Source organism: Mastigoproctus giganteus, chromosome 10 (genome assembly GCF_048544385.1).
Source record: "Mastigoproctus giganteus isolate SK-2022 chromosome 10, ASM4854438v1, whole genome shotgun sequence".
Taxonomy (NCBI): Eukaryota; Metazoa; Arthropoda; class Arachnida; order Uropygi; family Thelyphonidae; genus Mastigoproctus; species Mastigoproctus giganteus.
The window spans coordinates 202264842-202284985 of record NC_143584.1 but is presented as its reverse complement, the minus strand read 5'-3'; the positions used below and the strand labels follow the sequence as shown (position 1 = coordinate 202284985).

The 20144-nt window shown below is 37.9% G+C and overlaps 1 protein-coding gene across 3 annotated transcripts in view; it reads right to left on the bottom strand.

Moving 5' to 3' along the window:
* The window catches only part of XNP (ATRX chromatin remodeler XNP), a 664672-nt gene that overhangs the window by 206651 nt on the left and 437877 nt on the right, over positions 1 to 20144 (bottom strand). For all 3 annotated transcript variants that reach the window (XM_090383634.1, XM_090383636.1, XM_090383635.1), the window contains exon 20: positions 4083 to 4239. In XM_090383634.1, coding sequence (XP_090239760.1) covers positions 4083 to 4239 — 157 coding nt within the window. The remainder of the gene's footprint in view (positions 1 to 4082; positions 4240 to 20144) is intronic.

Sequence of the window (20144 nt, the reverse complement as noted above, 5' to 3'; positions counted from 1 at the left end):
CTGGAACAGAAGTTAAGCTCACAGGTCTATAATTACTTGTGTCAGCCTTTGACCCTCCTTTGTGAATTGGGGTCACATTTGCACATTTCCAGTCTATGGGTACCTCCCCTGAGTCCAAGGAAGCTCTCATAATTATGGCTAAGGGTTTGCTTACTTCCTTTGCTGCCTCCTTTAATATAATTGGATAGATCCCATCCACCCCGGGTGCCTTTCTTGTGTTTATCTTCAACAGTTTCTCCTCCACTTTACTCCCAGTTATTTCAAGATTCTGTAGCTTACTGCTAGAGTTGAATACACCTCTGGCATTCCCCTCGCTGAATAACTCCTCATGTATGAATGTCGATGCAAAATATTCATTTAGTTTGTTAGCTACCTGAGCAGGATCATCAACACTTGACCCATCAATATCAAGTGGACCAATCTGATTCATCCCCTTCCTTCTAGAGTTTACATAAGTAAAGAACTCTTTGCTGTTTTTCTTTGCATCCCTTGCCAAGGATTTCTCGTAATCTGCCTTCGCCTGCCTAACCTCCTTTGTAACTTGGTTGCATATCAACTTGTATCTATCATAGGCTTCTGTGTCATGTGTTAATTTGTATGTATCCCATGCATTTTTCTTCTCTGCCATATGCCTCATTAGTTCATCTGACATCCATTTTGGCCTAAACCTTGAACAATATTTCTTAGTTGGTATGTAAAGCCTAGTAGCTTCCAAGATAAGTTCTTTGAATGCTTCCCATTTTGAATTTGCTGTTGGTAACATCATCAGTTGGTCCCACTGTATAGAATTTAAATACTGTCTCAGTCCATCGTAGTCGCCTTTACGGAAGCAATAACCCTTCCCTTTACCCCTAATGGTAGTTACCTCTTTGAGTAAATCCCACTTCAGCACACTGTGATCACTGCCACCTAGTGGTTCATTTATCTGCAGATTCTTAATGCATGAAGAATCACTGCTGATAATCAAATCAAGAGTATTACTCCCTCTAGTTGCCTCCCGAACATGCTGATGTAGAAAACAATCATCCAATAAATCCACAAAAGCCCTGCTAGTGTGTGAGTAACCAGCCCCCAAATTCCAGTCAATATCTGGGAAATTAAAATCTCCCATTATAAGACACTCTGATTTACTGGCCCATTCTATTTCCCTGTACAGTTCCTTATTATACTCATCAGAGTCATTAGGCCTATAGCACACTCCTACTCTCAATTTTGATCTCCCAATGTTTATGTCACACCAAACTGACTCCACACTGCACTGTCCAGCGATGTCGACTGGCTTCACTTCCTTGGTTTTTATGTGTTTCTTAACTAATAGCATAACCCCTCCCCCCTTCCTATCCTGTCTATCCTTTCTGTAGACGTTGTACTCCCCAAATTGCAGTTCTGCATCCCTTATATCTGTGTGACACAACGTCTCTGATATCCCAACAATATCTGCCTTCGATGTTTTGAGCAATACCTCAAATTCATCAAATTTATTTACTAAACTCCTAGCATTGGTGTACACGCAAGTATACCTGCACCTGTTTCTATTCTTAGCTACCCTAACACAACCCATGTGTTTACTTGTACCGCAATGGCTCCCAGCAGTCTCTGAAATACCATGCATCTTGTTTTTCAGGCTTCTGCTCATTCTAATAGAAGCATCCAGTTGAAAGCTTTCCTGAAATCCAAGTATATGATATCAAAATTATTTTTTGCATCCAGTTCCTTTGTAACTACATCATAGTATCCAATCAAATTGTTCAGACAAAATTTCTCCTTAAAAAACCCAAGATGTTACTGAACTATAACTGCACTCCTGTCTAGATGGCCCTGCATTACTTCTTTATCCGATGAGTCCATTATTTTCCCTGGAACAAAAGTTAAGCTAAGAGGTCTGTAATTACTTGTGTCACCCTTTTGATCCCCTTTGTGAACTGGGGATACAACTGCACATCTCCAGTCCACAGGGACTGTCCCTGAATCCAAAGATGCTCTCATAGTTATGGCTAAGAGTTTGCTTATCTCCTTCAGCAGTTGAACCATCAGTATCAAGTGGTTCAATGTGATTCACTTTATATGTTTCAGGACACTTTAACCCTTCCCTGAGTGTATATCATTATTATTATTAGCTATGTGGTGCAAGGAAGCCTGAAGCTTATATGTAGTGCTTCATTTTGAAAGATATTTGAAACAATATGCTCATTAATAAGAACAGCTTTGAAATTTTACATGAAGCTGTTCCTCATGTGTTTCCAAATAACAGTAGACAATTTTCAAAGATTGCAGCACCAAAATAGTTTTGAAATTTAGAAGAGGAGTTGCTGCCTGTTAGCCTGAGTTGCTGATTTGGGCTTACAAAAGCCAAAATTTAGGTAACAAATTCTCTGCAATTGAAATCCAGAAGATGAATGCTAAATCAAGTAATATATAAATTAGACGTAAAGCTTATTACTGCATTAAAAACAGTGACTTTTTTTTTTTTTTAAGTTTTTACTTTCTTTTAATTTTGATTTGATTTTTGAGGATAATTTCACTCTTATAGGTAATCAAGTCAAAAATAATAAATTAATAATTAAAAGCATTTATTTTTCACTTTTACAAATTTTCAGAATTCCACAAAGAAAGAAACATAGCACTTCACAGAAAACTGACTCTCCCAACTCAACACATTTGGCAAACTTACTCTTGAAAAGGTTAAACTGTTATTGAAATAACAGAAGGCATAACAAGGAAAGAGTAGAAACAGTTATATAAGAAAGCATAAAAGTTGTATGTACAATAAGAATAGAGGTGAAGGCAAATATTACTTCTGCAATGTCAAAGTCCACAATTTATACTACATAATAAAATTCAGATTTCTGAGAGTATTTTTCTGGGTGCCTAATTTCTGGGAGATAATACTGGTAATTAATATTATCTCCCAGGAATTCTATGAAATCCAATATCAATTTTCAGTCAATGTTTCCAGTGCACTAATGATGCAAAAGTCCCTTCACTATGTGAGTGCTTGTGTATACACGGGAACAGAACAGGAACTCTGCTGTCAAGGGATAGCCAGCATGAAAAGAGTTTTTGTTCCTGGGAAAAGCAATGTCAAATATGTACCATTACTGAATTCTAAGTTGATACTCCTTCCTCCATTGCATATGTAGCTGGGGTTAATGAAAAAATTTCCAAAATTAAGTTTTTTTTTGTGGTCCAACAAAGATTGATAAGAGAAGCAAACTTTTTTAAGGCCAAGATTAGAAAACTACTGCATAATAGCTGTCTAAAAACAAAAACTAAACCTCATTCAGGTAGTCTCATGGCAGTCTTTTAAATTCTTAATTTGAAGATTTTTACAAAAAAAATAAACTAAAAAAAAAAAAAAAAATATATTGAAAGAACTGTTGTATAACTAAAAAAAAATTAGGTTGCCTAATGTTGCTTAAAATAAATTTCCTACATTTGCATCTGGACTTTTTCCTTGATAATTTGGGTGCTATTGGTGATGAACAAGTGAAAGGTTCCATCAAAATATAAGCATAATGGAACAATGCTATCAAAGAAGGTGGAATCCAGTCATGATGGGTGCTATCAGTTTTTCCAAAGAGAAGATGAAACTATACATAAGGGGAAAATAATAATAATTCTTATTGAATTTTTAGCCACTTTTGTATTTTTTGTTTTAATATTTCTACACAATGTAAGAATGTCCTAAGCTGGATATCATCATTCTTCTCTTTCTTGGTGGTTCCCTTCTATTTTTGCCTCCCCCCCCTCTCAGGGTAACTTGGGAATTTTTTTTTGACTGGTGCAGCATAAGCCTCAGGCTTCCTTGTACCATGTAGCTAATAATAATAATAATATGATGTTTTATTAATGAATAAAAGTTTATATTCTTATTTCATACATGTAACCAAAAAAAAAACAAAACAAAACAAAAAAAAAATTTAAAAGAAATAAATATATTACAATGATATCCTCTCAAGCTAATTTTAATTCTCACTGTGTTCCAATTAATATCTATTTTGGGATTTACTCTCTAGCAAAGTACAGCCTTGCATGAATTTCATTTGTAAGTAATTATGATTAAACAATATATATCTACTTACACTTTATCACCAATAGCTTCACACTCTCTTAAAATGTCAAAAAGAACCACCATCTTCCCACTCAATTCAAGTTTAGTATCATGTTCCTCGTTAACGAATTGATGCCACCAATGTTTTTTCTCTTCCTTCTGAGGCGGCTCAATAATTTCCTCTTCACCTATGTTTATGTATGAAAAAAATTATGCTTTTTTTCCTCCTGCTGATATAAAGGCAATTTAGAAACAAGTGAAATTTAAGTTTTATTTCTCTTATGGATTAGTATCAAACACATTTGATTCAATAAAATCTGTAATAAGTTTAACTCAGACTATTATAGACAGCAGTTCTTAAATATTTTTTCACAGAATAAAATCCAGTCACAATGGTGAGCCATATTGTCGATTATAAGAAATTCATAAAATGAATGAAAGAATTATTAAAACTCTTCACCTCATATTAAAATGCATAGCTCACTGACTGCATAATGTCAACTGAGCAGAACTCTCTTTCTCTCTGCTTTTTTTAGCCTATATCGTATCACCATGTCCCTTAGACAGACACAGTGATAGAGGCTAAATAATTTAGTGGCATGCATTTTGTTTCTACATGGAAAATTAAATAAAATCACTTCCATCAGGATACTCTACCCACACCTATTCTGTAACTTTGTGTTTATTACAGTCTATTTCAAACCACATTCACCGAACAGGTTCAGGAGAAGAAGGGCACCCTGCTAGAAGTGATTTTATTTCAATGGCATTTTGAAACAACAACAACCACTAAATTAGAAATGCCACATGTTTAGTACTTAAATTCACAGTCTAATCCAAGCCAAATTTGCAGTACAGATATTTGACAGTAGGCAGGCAGGCACACACATACTATACATGATAACTGGCTGATATCCTTTAGCAACATTGAAATGAATACTATTGCAAAGAAATTTTTCAGCAAGTGAGTGAACAACTTTAATTCACTATATTGCATGGTACTGAAACTGAAAGGAATAATTTTAAAAGCACTTGCAAAAAACGTCGATTATTGCTAAAATTTGTGGACTATAATGCAAAGGATAAGGGATAGAAACACAAATGATTAAAATAAAGGATTTACAAACATTTTAAAATGTGTTTGTAAAAATTTTATTTTAGTTTCACTAAAATTTTAATCAAATAAAGTATATAAGAGTAAGATGAACAGTGGCTGCAAAATATTACCAACTACATGTAGAGAGAACATAATGCAAATTAAGAATAAGAAGTTAGCAGAATGGCAAGCCAGATAAAAAGTGGAGAGAGAAAGAGAAAAAAAAAAAAAAAAAAAAAACACAACACAATATAACTATAGACAAAAAAAGGAATGGGGGAACTAAACTGAGAATAAGGGTGTTATAAGAATGAATATGTTCATAAAATAACACTAGTCAGCAAATTTTCAATATATTTTTTTCTTTGATGAAGCTATTTTTTTCTGTATTGTTTTGCATGCAGAGTTGAGAAATCAACATTAAAAAAATAATTTTTCTCAAGTTTTGAAAATACGTGCTATGTCTTACATTCAATAAATTATGCTATGTAGGCCTAAAATGGGATAAATAAAGAATACCACCATACTGTTTTAATATAGCTTATACTGAAAAACGTTATACAGTGGATTCTGGTTATTTGGGCCACCGGTTAATCGGGGCAGCCGTTTATTTGGGGCAAATCTTAAAAAACAGAAACCAATCGAGAAAATAGTCAGGGTTTACTTTGCTTAATTGGGACAGCATGCTGTTTAATTGGGGCAGGAGACCGCAGCACTGGAGATTACTATACGATTGTCTCCGACGGTACCAGATGGTTCGGTCGAAATTCTGGAGGTCACAACCATAAAACAATTAGCAGTCACCTATTTATTGGGCTTTTCTGTTAGTGAAATTATCATAACCCTCTGACCGTTTGGTCGTCCCGGAATATAAACAGAAAATTTATTTATTCATTATAAACGGACAGTAAACTCGATCTTACTGAATTTGCGATAATACCGACAGCTGGAATTCTGTGGGTTATTATGGTGAAATGTGTTTACACTTCCATGAAATCTTCAATCATATAAAAAATTAATTTTCAGCTCTTCTCTTCATTCCTATTTTTAAAGCTTTGTAACTCGTTACTCCGTTCTCACTTGCGCGTATTGTGTTACTTGCAATTTGTTTGTGCCGTGTTCTTTGTTATTGATTGCTTATCTTTTTACTTTTTAAATTTTAACCCCCACCCACAAATGTCAACTAGTTTGTATGTACATATCACAGTACAGTCAGGCCTCGTATAGCACGATAGTTGTGTTCCCAGAAAACCTCGTGCAATATAAACAACAGACTCTATGGGAAAAATAGGGTTAGGTGCCGACCACCCAAGATTGAACACACATTTGTAACCAAAACTACCAAACACAATAAACAATCGTAATAAAATACTTATGTATTTTATTACGACTATTACGTAATAAAATATTTCTAATGCTTCTGCTTCTATCGTAAGCAAGCTTGTTTTTTGTTTGATTTTCTATCCAAACAATTGGATAGAAAATCAAACAAAAAAGAGCCGTTGTATCTCTTCCAATTCTTTGTCTTAATCTAATGGATTTTAATTACACTTTGAGTTGTTCCTGCTATGAAAGTTGTTTTTATTTTCTCTGCATTCTTTGTAATTCTCGGCGTTGCCTCATTTAGGTCTGTAGCACGTGCAATATCACATGGTCTTTCATTTCGCTTAAAGCGTTTCACAATTTCATATTTTTTCTCTATCAACAGAGGCGGACTGGCCATAAGCCTTACCGGAGGCCGGTGTGATTTTGGCCATAAACCATAGTATGAGGCCACTATAAATTTTCCCGGGTAAGAATTTTTGACCCAGTCCGCCTCTGTTTATCGATACTGCTTTTTTTTTTTTCTCTGTGAATCTGCAGTGTCTTCACCAGGATGCTTCCTTTTCACACCTTTTAAGTATTTTACTCATTTTTAGGGAATAAAGCACAATTACAAAACGAGGAGGCACACTTGATACACATAAACAAAGCTGCGCGCGCGTGTAGCAACTGAATAAACAACACCGTAAAGGCAGAGATACACTATTAACACCTCACATTTTACTAAAGCACATTTCTAGGGGTTCTTCTTCTTCTTCTTTGGTCCTTAGCTGGCAGCTGGGGGAGGCGGTTGGCCACGCAACCAGTATGCTGCTGTAGGTGCCGCAGGGTTTCGGACTTGCTCTGTGATGTTCTTCCATACCTTACGATCCATGGCTTCAGTCCTGGCCTGGTTAAGGTCGAGACGTCGGCTCTTCAAGTCATCTTCCACTTGCTTGGCCCACGTTTTCCTAGGCGCGGTCCGTTGGATGCTCCATTGGGTGGGTCGTTGTCTCCAAAGGAGTGTGGATGGTATTCTGTTCGTGCCCATTCTACATACGTGGCCAAACCATCTGAGCCTTCGCTTCTGGATTTGGTCGGCAATGGTTGGTTGCTGTTGGCATCTGGCGCGGATGGTATCATTAGTGATGCGGTCGCGAAGAGAGATGCCCAAGATCTGCCGCAGGCATCGCATTCGGAATACCTCAAGTTTGTTCAAATCTAACTTGAGACAAATCCATGTTTCCGATCCGTAAAGAAGAATGGGCAGGATCAAAGTCCGGAAGAGTCGGATTTTAGTCTTTGTGGAAATGTTGGTCCTCTTCCACAGACACCATTTGAGCGAGGCGAACGCAGTGGCCGCCTGTCCAATTCTGCTGTGGATTTCCATGGTGGATGCAACTTTCTTCTCCTGGACCAGCGACCCAAGGTATTTAAAGTCCTGCACTTGCTCGATCTGGACGCCTTCGAGATAGATGGTGGCTTGCGACCCATCTGTTGTCAGGGCCTTTGTCTTACCAGCATTGATCTTCAAACCGTATGGCCGGGCAATGCGGGCAATGTCGTAGAGGATGTCCGTGGCTTCAGCGTCGTTACCGGCAAGGATAGCACTATCATCAGCAAACATCAGGTCAGTCACATAGTGATCCTTGTCATATTGTATGCCCTGTCTGTTTCTGAATGCTTGCCTCATAATGGCGTCAACCACGATGTTGAAAAGCAATGGGGAGGCTACATCCCCTTGGCGGACTCCAGTTTGGATGGTAAATTCCTCTGATAAATCGTTCTGGATGCGCACCTGGCTGGTTAAACCGTTGTATGCAGTTTGGAGGAGTGTGATGACTTTTCGAGGTACATGTTCAACCTCTAGTAGTTTCCATAAGGCAGGCCGGTGGACACAGTCGAAAGCAGACTTAAAGTCAATGAAAACAATGACGGTTCGCTGTCCACACCGGATCCTCTCCTCCATCAGCTGACGAATGGCAAAGATTTGATCACAGCATCCTCGCCCGGGTCTAAATCCTGCCTGTTCTTCTCGACTGGTTTGCTCGCGATGTTTTTGCAGTCTTGACTGGATGATCTTCATAAAGACCTTTCCGATGATGGAAAGGAGGCTGATGCCACGGTAGTTCTTGCAGTCCCGGTTATCACCTTTCTTGTGGATCGGTACGATAATGGCTTTCCTCCATGTTAACGGAATTTGTTCAGTGCACCAGATGGTTTTGAGGAGTGAGTGTAGTCGGCGAAGCAGTACTTCTCCCCCGGCTTTGATCGCTTCTGTGGTGACTTGGTCCACTCCTGGTGCCCTGCCATGCTTCAGGGATTGTATGGCTGCTTTCACTTCTTCTACTGTAGGCTCAACATCGACCATGGAGACCTCAGGGGGGTCGATCGAGAGTGCTGTTGCTGGCAGTCCCTGAGGTGGGTCGTGATTATACAAAGCTTTGAAGAATTCACTCCACCGTTGCAGGCGTTCGGATGGTGATCGCACGAAGGTCCCATCAGCATTCTTGATGTTGTCACTAGTCAATTTGGTCTTTCCACTCAGACATCTGAGGGTGCGGTACAGAGTGCGGTACTCGTTTTTGGATGCCGCCACTTCAAGATCGTCTGCCACTTGGTTCCACTATGCTTCTCTTTCTGCTGTCATTCTTTGTCGGACTTCTCGGTTTAGCTGCCAGTACCGTTCAAAGTCGACCAACTTTGCCTGTTTCCGTTTGTCCACGAGGTCGAGGCACTCGTCTGATATCCATGGTTGCGTTCGACGTCGGGCAGGTGGACATAGGGGCTTGGCACATTCCAGGATGGCATCAGAGATCTGCTTTTCTTCTTCATTTATATCCTCGGGCACGGCCAGCATCTCGAAGCGGTTGGATAGGGCGATCTGATATGCCTGTTTGTTGGCAGCATTCATTAGCTGCCTCCAGTCCAGCTTGGCTGACCGAGATGATCTTTTTGCATGCCGTAATTTGAGCTGCACCTTAGCCCGGATGAGGTAGTGATCAGATCCGCAATCAGGTCCCCTCATGGCACGAACGTCCATGAGTGATGAGCGAAATCTGGCATTGATCAAAATGTAGTCCAGGATTGCTGAGTCCTTGCCAGATGGATTTCGCCATGTAAGTTGATGTTTTTGAGGGTGCTGGAAATGGCTGTTTCCAATGATCAGGTTGTTAGATGCGGCAAAGGACAACAAACGTAAGCCGTTGTCATTGATCTTCCCATGGCCAAACTTGCCCATTGTTGTTTCCCAACCAGATCTGTCCACGCCAATATGGGCATTAAAGCCCCCTGCGAGGATGATCACTTCTGTCTGCGGAATTGAATCCAGCGTATGTTGGAGCTGGTTGTAGAAGTCATTCTTGGTCGGGTCCAGGCTAGTCTCAGTTGGCGCATAGGCGGAGATAATATGGGTCTTGATGGTGCCCTTGACAGTAAGGACTGCCAGGCGGTCCGATATTGGTTGGAAAGCGATCACACTACTGGTGGCCTGAGCATCGACCATAAAGCCCACTCCTGCTTCTCACCACCAGAGTAGAAAAGCATAACCGCTTCATTAGGTGCTGGTGGTTGGATGATCATCGTTCCAGACCCGGTGAGCCTTAATTCGGATAATGCCGCGATTGATATCTTGCACCTAAGTAGTTCTTCGGCAATGATTTCCTTTTGTCCAACGTGGTGCCCCGTTCGAACATTCCATTCGCCAATGTTAATTGTCCTTTTTGGCGTAGTAAGCTTATTGCTGTGGCCAGTGATCCACTTCACACCAGCACCCTGGGTCCCCAGTGCTGGCGCATCGGCTACCCCGGATGCGGTAACATTGTTATAACAGCTTGTTCTGTGGCCAGTGGTCCACTTCACACCAGTACCCTGGGTCCCCAGTGCTGGCGCATCGGCTACCCCGGATGCAGTAACATTGTTGTAAGAGCTTGTTCCGAATTTCATGCGGTTTCTTGTCTAGTTTCCCCGGTTTCCTGGTTCTGGTCATTTCGGCAGGATGACCACCCTCCTCCAGTTGCGTTTCCGCTAGTGGAATCTGTTATAAACTGGTAGTAAACTCGATCTAATTGCATTTGCGATTATACCGATAGCTGGAATTGGGTTGGTTTTTACGTTATTATGGTGAAATGTGTTTCCCCTTCACTGATATAAAACACATAAATACATTTTCAGAATCTTCTCTTCATTTCTATCGTTCAGTTGGGGTGATTCCGTGTTCGACTGTCATTTCTTGTAAACACAAGGCGAATCGTCCATAAGTGAATTCGGTTCATGTTATATAAGATATCGCTCCGCTATTTATAAATCGTGTATGATCGAATTCGTGTAATGTAAACTCGTGTTATACAAGGACTGACTGTACGTATTAATTATTCCGATTACCAGGTATATTCTTCCGATTTTCACGTATCATTTAATTTTTTAATTGGTAAGGTAATAATGGGTGAATTTGTGCTTAATATCTTTGCTTTTATAGCCTGTGGATAATATTCCTCCTATTTTCGTTAATTAGAATCGCTGTTTAATAGAATTAAAATTCAATTCACAAATATGATCACAATGACCGGCGCTTACTGCACATCATATAGTAAACGGTACTTTGCTATGGTGACTCCATCGTAACATGATTTGATTGTGCAGTGAACCAATTGTAAAGGGTGGGGGGGGGACATTGTATTTTTAACTATTTACGTGAAACTTCGGATAATTGGGGCAGCCGCTTAATCGGGCCAAAATGCACTAGTCCCGATGTGGCCCAAATAACCGGAATGGACTGTATTATAAAAAACTTTACAAAACGGTTTAAAATAATAAGAATTGATACATTTTTAATTAGTAAAAATAAATAAAAAATAAAAATAAAAAATGGTGAACTACTGAGTGCCGGGAACTCAGGATAAGGGTCCCATAGTCACGAATGGTCATTAGCGTAGTATCATAAATAGAGAGCTTTATGGTAACCGAAAAAAGTTTCTAGTACCTCGGCTTAGCCTAAAACTGAGGAACCAACGGAAACGTTGCATATTTGAGTCTTTCCAGTTGTTGTGGATGATAAGGGTGGGAGAAGCGATTGGCAGGTGAGGGCCGTGCAAGACTCCACATAGGTGCCTCCCCAACACTGGCTCTCTGAGTACCTCCTTGCCGGTACAGCTCCAGCTTTGAAAATTGTTAAAAAATACTTCTTGTCGCTGTTGTTGTTATTTGGTTTTTAGGAGCATTAGCAACTAAGGCCATATTGCTCCGGGATATGCGGTGGTCATTCACGGACCTTACCGCACCTCCATATTTGGTGGTGACAGGCTCGAACCCTGGTCTAATCAAGAAGATTGTGCTACGCACTGCTGCTCCTTCCCACCTGGCTATGGAGGCGCCTACTTCTTGTAGCAAAATTTATAAATGATCTTTATAGAATTATTAACTAACTATTTAGCAACCTTTTTTGTCACTAAAAGGAGAGTTACTTGGTACAAAGAAGCGTGCTATCAAAGTAAAATAAAAATTTGTTTTTTTAATTTTAACACAAAAGGTAAATGATAGATTTCAATTGGAATAGTTTTCCCTCGATAAGCATCGAATAAAGCATAGCTAATGGAATTTTTATATTTTTAGCTCCATTAGAGACGGAAATAGATGGGGGGACACGAAAATTACCTGCATTTTCATGTCTGATGCCGCCATTTTTAATTTTCAAAATATTTTAAAATTATATTTTAAACCTACTTGTTGAGCTCTTTCCCAATGCTTAATCCAATGGTGTATAAGCTACAGGTTGTCGACAACCTTTTCTGTTCCCCCACATTTACCCACCCATTTTCTCAGACAAATTTTTGTCAACAACAATCAATATGGCATTATGTTGGCCCACATGATGTACAATCCCATGCAAAATTTCAAGTCAATAGGGTGAGTGGTTCCAGAGGTACAATGCTGTGACAGATGGACAGACAGACAGACAGACAACCGAGTCTGAAAAACCTAAATCACATTGATCAACAAAATACACCAAATCACTTGATTCACATTTTATGCTGCTTTTTCACCTGTAAATTGTAATCCACATCTGGGGCATCTCTTGTCATAGTCCAGCAATAGACAGCTAGCATTGCAGATTTCCATTTGCCTTGGTATCGCTTCTCCATCACTGAGATGTCCTGATGATTTTTAATTTAAAAAAAAAAAAATTAAATTATATTTTAAACCTACTCGTTGAGCTCTTTCCAATGGTGTATAATAAGCTATAGGTTGTCGGTAACCTTTTTTTGTCCTCCCCATTTCTCAGACAAATTTTTGTCTGAGAAATCTCTCGCTGTGCTCATCACTTAATGCGCCACAGTTGTCTGAGAAAAAATCCAAATGGGAGTGAAGAAAGTGTATCTTTAATGACATGTTGCAACCTAATTTGTGGTATGATAACAGAAGTCTTACAAGCTGTTTGTAGTCATCTGCTTTGTTGTTTCCCCAGAAAGTTTGTTTTGCTACAAGTTGAAAGCATCCCAGGCTGCTTTCTCATCACCATGGAGGATCTAATCAAAGTGTTCATCCTTGAAAAGGCCCAGTATCTGTAGGCCAATGAACACACCTTCCTTTATTTTTACCTCACTAAGTCCTGGAAAATTTCCTTGAGGTATAGGCTCGCCTCGATTAACGTGATTAATTCGTCCCACGAGTGCATCGTGCAAAACGGAAACACGTTAATCAAATATAAAAATCCATAGGAAAAATTATAATTGGTACATGACCTTCAGGAATGTCCATAAAGAATTTTAAAAATACCTTTTAAATAACTTTTGAACTGTATACCATGCAAAAGATAATGAAAAAATAATTATAGAATTAAATGTTTATTGCGTAAAATACACAATGAAGTAACTGTTATGGAAATATTTGAACAGAGTCGTTTGAACAGTGTTGGCTTTCTTTTTTGAATCAATCAATTTCCGATAGCTGACAACGATCTTCCCTAGGCCCTGGTGAAATAAATATCGCAGAGAACCTCAAAAGGCGCCTCCGTAGCCAGGTGGGAAGGAGCAGCAGTGCGTAGCACACGCTTCTTGATTAGACCGGGGTTCGAGCCCGTCACCACCAAATATGGAGAATGCGGAAAGGTCATGGAATGACCACCGTATATCCCGGAGCAATATGGCCTTAGTTGCTAATGCTCCTAAAAACCAAATAACAAACAAACATAACAAACAAACAGAACCTCAAACAAAAGGTTCGAAGTTCTCTGCGATACGAAAGATTTCATCTAGTTCTTTTACTGTTATCTCCTTTGCGGTAACATATTTATCTGGCTCATTTAAAAATTAAAATATTTTTTTCGTTTAAAAATTTGAATTTTTAAATGCAAGTCTGCACGTGACTTTATTAGTGGGAGACAAAATAAGTAAAACATCTACTTCCAATGAACACACTGAGGTGGGCAGTAGACAAACACTTGTTTATTGCCTATCCGACACGTGATTCAAATCTTTTTCAACTATCACATAAAAAAAGGTCGCGTTAACTGGAAATTTGTATTGTGAAAAGTGGAATAATTTTTTCAAATAGCAGTAACTGAAAAAACTCATTAATCGAACTCGCGTTATTTGAAAAAATGGACCACCTCGATCCATGGCCTTAACAAATTGTTTCATAAGTCCCAATTTTATATGTAAGGCAGGTAACAGGATTTTGTTTGGCTCAACTAGAGGACTGTAACGGACATTTTTTATCTTTGGATTGAGTAATCACTCAATTTGCCTTGAAGGCCAGTTTTTTCTTGCGTAATAAGAAGACTGTGCTCTACTGTCCCTTTCACATAGAAAACAGCAAAATATTGTTTCCTCACTGGCTCATTCCTAACAAGATTGCAATGACTTTTAAATCACTGCAAATCTTCCATTGGTTCTCGTTGATGGATTCAATAAAAAGTTTCATAAAAGAATCGTACGATTCTTTCATATGAATTGTATGATCTACTGGAATTGATGGTAGTACTTTGCCATTATGTAGTAGCACTGCTTTCAAACTCAATTTAGAAGAATCTACGAAGAGTCTCTAGTCCTTCTAGTCCTGAGGATTGTGGTAAATATTAACCATTGACGTCAGTGCAAGCAAAAAGGTTATTTTCCATTTTAAAAGACTCAGTTAAATCCTTTTGGTGGCACTGATATACAGATACTTTAACATTATCTTGAAGGAGATTCTACTGATACAGCCTTGAGCCTAAAAGCTATGCCTTATTTTTTGGTAAATCAAGATCTATGATAAAATCATTTAATTCGTTTTTTGTAATTTTGTGTGGCTGTAAAGAGGGGAAATTGGTAATAAAATGAGGTTATAAAACATATTCGGCTGGTGGCTCACAAACGGAAAGTCCTTGTCCATGGGGCATTGGTCAAAGCAGTTGGTATTTTTGAGTAGCTTAAGGTCCACTTTATCTTCTTGGAAATTCTTTGCTAAAGAGGTGGTACCATACAAAAATAACAGCCCATTATATGATCTGAAGGATCTTGCCATATCATAGGCATGGCGAAGGACACTGAGTGGCCAGCTGGTTTAACCAGCTGTGGATGAACAGCAAGTATTGCAGCAAATATGTGGGGCCCAGCTTTTCTCTTGGTCCCCAACCCTGCAGCCAAAATAATAGTTGTATGCTTTTTTTTATTATTGGAGTAATGGCATGCTTCTGTGATGCAAATGTCACTTCACCACAAACATAACAAAAATTATCCGCACTATTTAACACTTATGCGGCATGCTAAATTTTAAGTTTTTGCTCAGCTGAAAATAATGAGTGTAGCATGAACAGATTAGCATTAGCATTGGTACAGGCATATGATGCAAGAAAGCAAACTTATGCAGCATCAGCCAAAAAAAAAAAAAAAAAAAAAAACCCTTCCATTTCACCCATCTGTTCGTTCGAAATACCTGTCCAGCTGAGCCTTAAATTTATTTAGGCTATCAACTTCCACGACAAGGGATGGAAGTCTGTTCCACCAACCAACTACCCGCTGGCTAAAGGAAAATTTCCGCACATCTGTCTTTCCTCAATCTGAATTTATGCCCTCTCAGGTGATTATTCTGAGCAAGAGGAAGGATCCAATCGGCACTGAGCATGCTCAAACCATTCAAGGCTTTATACACCTCTATCAGATCACCTCGCTAGTGCCTAGTCTCCAGACACTGTAATTTGCAAAACTTAAGCCTTTCTTCGTAAGAGCAACCCTTTGTTCCATTCACTAATCTTGTTGCCCTTCTCTGTACTTGTTCCAGCAGCTCTACATCCTTCTTGAAATGAGGCCTCCAGACCTGTATACAGTACTCAAGGTGTGGCCTGACCATTGCCTTGTACAAGGGAATAATCACCTCCTTATCCCTGCTATAAAAATTCCTGTATATCATTGACAAGACACCATGAGCTACTCTTGCAGCCCGTTTGCACTGCTCAGAAAACATTAATATTAGTCAAAATTGACTAATTTTATTACTGAAACATTTTAGCTATTGACCAGTGTATTGAAATTTAGTGAAATTATACTGAAATCTAGTGGTACCCCCTTGATAGCATGATGGCAGAATTGCAGGAAATAGCACTATAATATAAACAAACCACAACAATGTGACCATTACTATGATTAAAAAACAAATTAAAACAGAATGACATCCTCCTCATTGATCTCCAGGCCCATGGAACTGCCCAGACACAATTTCCTGCAAAACAGGCTCTTCCTCCAACTGTTGAATGCCTTCGAAGTCCCTTGGAGCCCCAGCGTCAGGCCACAATGGCATCCAAGCCAAATTCAAGCACCTAACAGAAACCTCCTTCCAAGCAATCACAATTAGGAAAACAGCATCTGCAATATATTGAAGTTACCCTTACAAAAGTCTTTCAGAGTCACATCACTGGAAGAAGTGGTCATGAAAATTTATGATCACCTGCTGGTCCATAGGCTGGAGGAGAGGCGTCATATTAGGTGGTAAGAAGTGAACCTTAATAAAACTGAACTCATCTGGTAATTCTACCATCAAATTAGGAGGGTGGGTTGGAGCATTGTCCATGACCAAAAGAACCTTCAATGGAAGATCCTTTTCCCTAAGGTCATCATGGACAGTGGGCCAAACACCTCAGTCACCCAGTTGGAGAAAAGACTTCTGGTCATCCAAGCCTTGTGGTTGGAACGCCATGAAACTCCAAGGCGGTTTTCCTTATGCTTTTAAAAGCTCCGGGGTTCTCTGAATGGTACACGAGCAGTGATTTGACCTTGCAGTCATCCAAAATAGCACTGGCACAAAAGAGCAATGTAAGCCGGTCTTTCATTGGCTTATGGCCAGGCAAGGTGGTCTCCTCCTTCGTGATGTATGTTCTGCGTGGCATTCTCTTCCAGAAAAGGCCAGTCTTGTTGTAGTTTTTTCGCAGCAGTTAAACACCCGCTGGGAAAGATTAATTATTTAATTATTTTTTTAAATCATTTAAAAAATAATTATTTATTTTTAAATTATAATTATTTAATTATTTTTTAATCATTTAATTATTTATTTAAAATTTAATTAAGTAATTACTAATTAATTATTTTTTAATTATTTAAATTATATTTAAATAATTATTTTTTAAAAATTTCTCGTGATGTTGCTCAGCAGCGTCCCTATCTGCACTGGCAGCCTCACCATGCCCCACAACACTGTGTAATCCAGTCCTTTTCCTAAATCCAGTAAACCACCCCTTGGTGCCAAAAAATTCCTTCACAGAACTAGTACTTGTACTAGGAGCCTTAGTTCCTCAAACAATTGTTTGGCCTTTTCACAAATAATCGCCTCACTGACACTATCACCTGCCACTTGTTTTTCATTAATCCACACTAATAGAAGAGTTTCCATCTTTCCATGATATTACAATGTGAACTGCTTAACCTAGAGATTCCCTTTGCAACTTGTGCACTTTTTTTTCCTTCCTTGTTTTTTAAAATTGTACTGATTGTTGATTTAGCCATACCATATTCAGCACTTAGATCTCCTACACTTTTTCCACTTTCTTGCTTGGAAATTATTTCTTAACGTCTAAGTTAATTAGCTTTTTCACTCTATTTTGACCTTTTATGGCTAAAATTACATAGCAGAATACTGTAATTAAAAAAAATATTTTCACTGCTAAAGGGCAAATAAGCAGATAACTGAACTAAACCAATAACTAACTGAACCTTATAAACGATAATAAAGATGATAACTGATGCTCTAATCAAAGTGGGAAATTAGAGCAGGAAGCACTCTAATCAACATGTCAGGCACATGGCGTGCTACATCAGCCGATAGTATTTCTCCGCATTCGTTCATTGTAGCATCGTTCGTTGTAGCATACCTGGCTGTATATGATTTTTATCTCTGAGGTTATCTCAAAGGAGAGCATTTCAGAAGAATCCACTGCCATTCCTGCACTGAATAAAGTGATTGAAGATCAAATTTTTTCTATCAGAGGAAACACTGGAGCATGTTCCTCACAACTTCACACTCTAAACTGCAACACATTATTGATAAACATGGAGGGCATAATGAACATGAGGAAAAATTTTCCCAACACTAAAATATTGTTCAAGTGTTAATTTCTGCCTCTAAGCAATATTTTAATTTTATTAATTTCATTTCATTATTTCATCATTATTTCAGTACAATGATATTTTTAAATTGAAATATTTTTAAGTAAAAATACATATTAGATTGGCAAATGATGGGAAGTAATTTCATTATATTGACTATTTTGTTACTTGTGTTTGTGGCATTGATATTTTACTATGTGTGTAGGTAATAGAAAATAAGAAAATATGGAGAACTATAAAAAAAAAAATGGACTAAAGTTATGCACATTAGAAAGAAAAATGGTAGCTGAGAATTTAACAGCAGATATTATCCTCAACATAAGAAACAGGCTGGTTAATAATACTGAAAAGAAAAGGTATCAGTGCTCTGAGCTACAACCAAAAGAGAAACTCCTTAAAAAAATCTAATTAATAAAATTGCTAAAATATTAAAATTATTGTATTAGAAAAGAATACATTAAAAGATACGTTATTGAGGGTCAACACCATTCAATACATTCAAATAATAATCAGCAAAAGCTATGTATTTCAGTTTGCTACTTACCAGTATTTGAAGGACCTAATGATAGGCCTATAGGCTGTGGTAAGAAAAATGTATAATTTATCAAAATTTAGTGGCTTACTGGCAGAATAACAGCTAGGGCAACAGATAGCCGACTGAACAAATATATACACTCCTGCCTAAAAGTTTGGAATCACAACATATGACAACAGTTTTCATTAATGTTTTTGAAATTAGAGATGACAATATAAGCTTCAATATAAAAAACAACATACTAAAAAGTATTTTAAGATTTTTTATTAAGCACTGAAAAATTTACAACAAAAAATATTGAAATCATTAATATTAACAACTATGCTGATTTTCATCAAAATATTCTTCATGAGATTTTATCGCTGACTTACACAGACGTGGCATTATGACAAATTAATTTTATAATAGTGTCTTGACTAACATTATTCCAAGCAATGTGAAAGATTTCCATAAATTTTGTGAAGATGAGCAGAATTAATGGACTTGACAATCTAGATGATCCCATAAAACCTCTACTGGATTTAAGTCAAGCAATTGGGGTGGCCACACCATAATCTGCAATAACCCCCTCCTGTTGTTTAGTTGCTAGAATGCCCCTAGCACCTAAATAGGAGAGGGCATTGCAAAATATAAAATTTTTTTCACAAAGTTGAAGTCCAGAGGATATTGTATTATGTTTGAGAATGTTTTTTTAGTCTTATTTTCTTAAAATTCCTTCAATTCTGATGATGTCAGCCAATATAGAAAAACAGAAGCAACCCAATATAATGATGAAACCATCATCATGCTTGACTGTAGGTACCATTTTTTCTTCTTTTCTTCAGATTGGAATAATTCATCCATCCACAGCTTTTCAGATTGGAATTCATCCATCCAGTGGAATTCATTTTTCCACTCTTCAGCTGTCTAATGTTAATGGCTATTAGCTCAAGCCAACCATTTCTTTAAATATTCCAGTTTTAATAAGGGTTTTTGTCTACTATACAACCACGAAGTTGTTGTTTAAGATGAAGTTTTACAGTGGATGTAGACATGGGACTTTCTCAGCTAGATTTCAGGTATAATAAGTCACTGATTGCATTTAGAAATCTGTGTGATGGTCTTATCTTATGCTTCCATTGTTACATGCAATCATCCTGATTGTGATTTGTCCTTTAAACTGCCAGTCTCCTTAAAGTTTGTACTCCTTTAAATGAAACACCTAGTTTTTGGCCAGGCTAGTGGGAGCAAGATGTGTTCAAAGCCGTTAAGTGAACTTTTTTATTTATTGATTTGAAATTATTGTTTTTGTACAACTTTTGATTTAAATTTAGTAGTATAGTTTTTCAGTGATTTGCTGATTAAATTGGTGCATTTATTTTTTACCCAGCCTTGCAATCGCATAGAAAACTACAGGCAACTTCTGCCAGCATTGTATCGATAGTAGCATTCGAATCTGCTGCCACTGTTATTGTATGGATATAACAGGTACTGGTAGTTTCTACGTAACTTGTAGCAGTGTAATCAGTAATCAGTATCAGCAGAGGATTATAAATCATAAATTATAGCACTATTTATGTGATTAATAATTTAACTCATCACATAGAT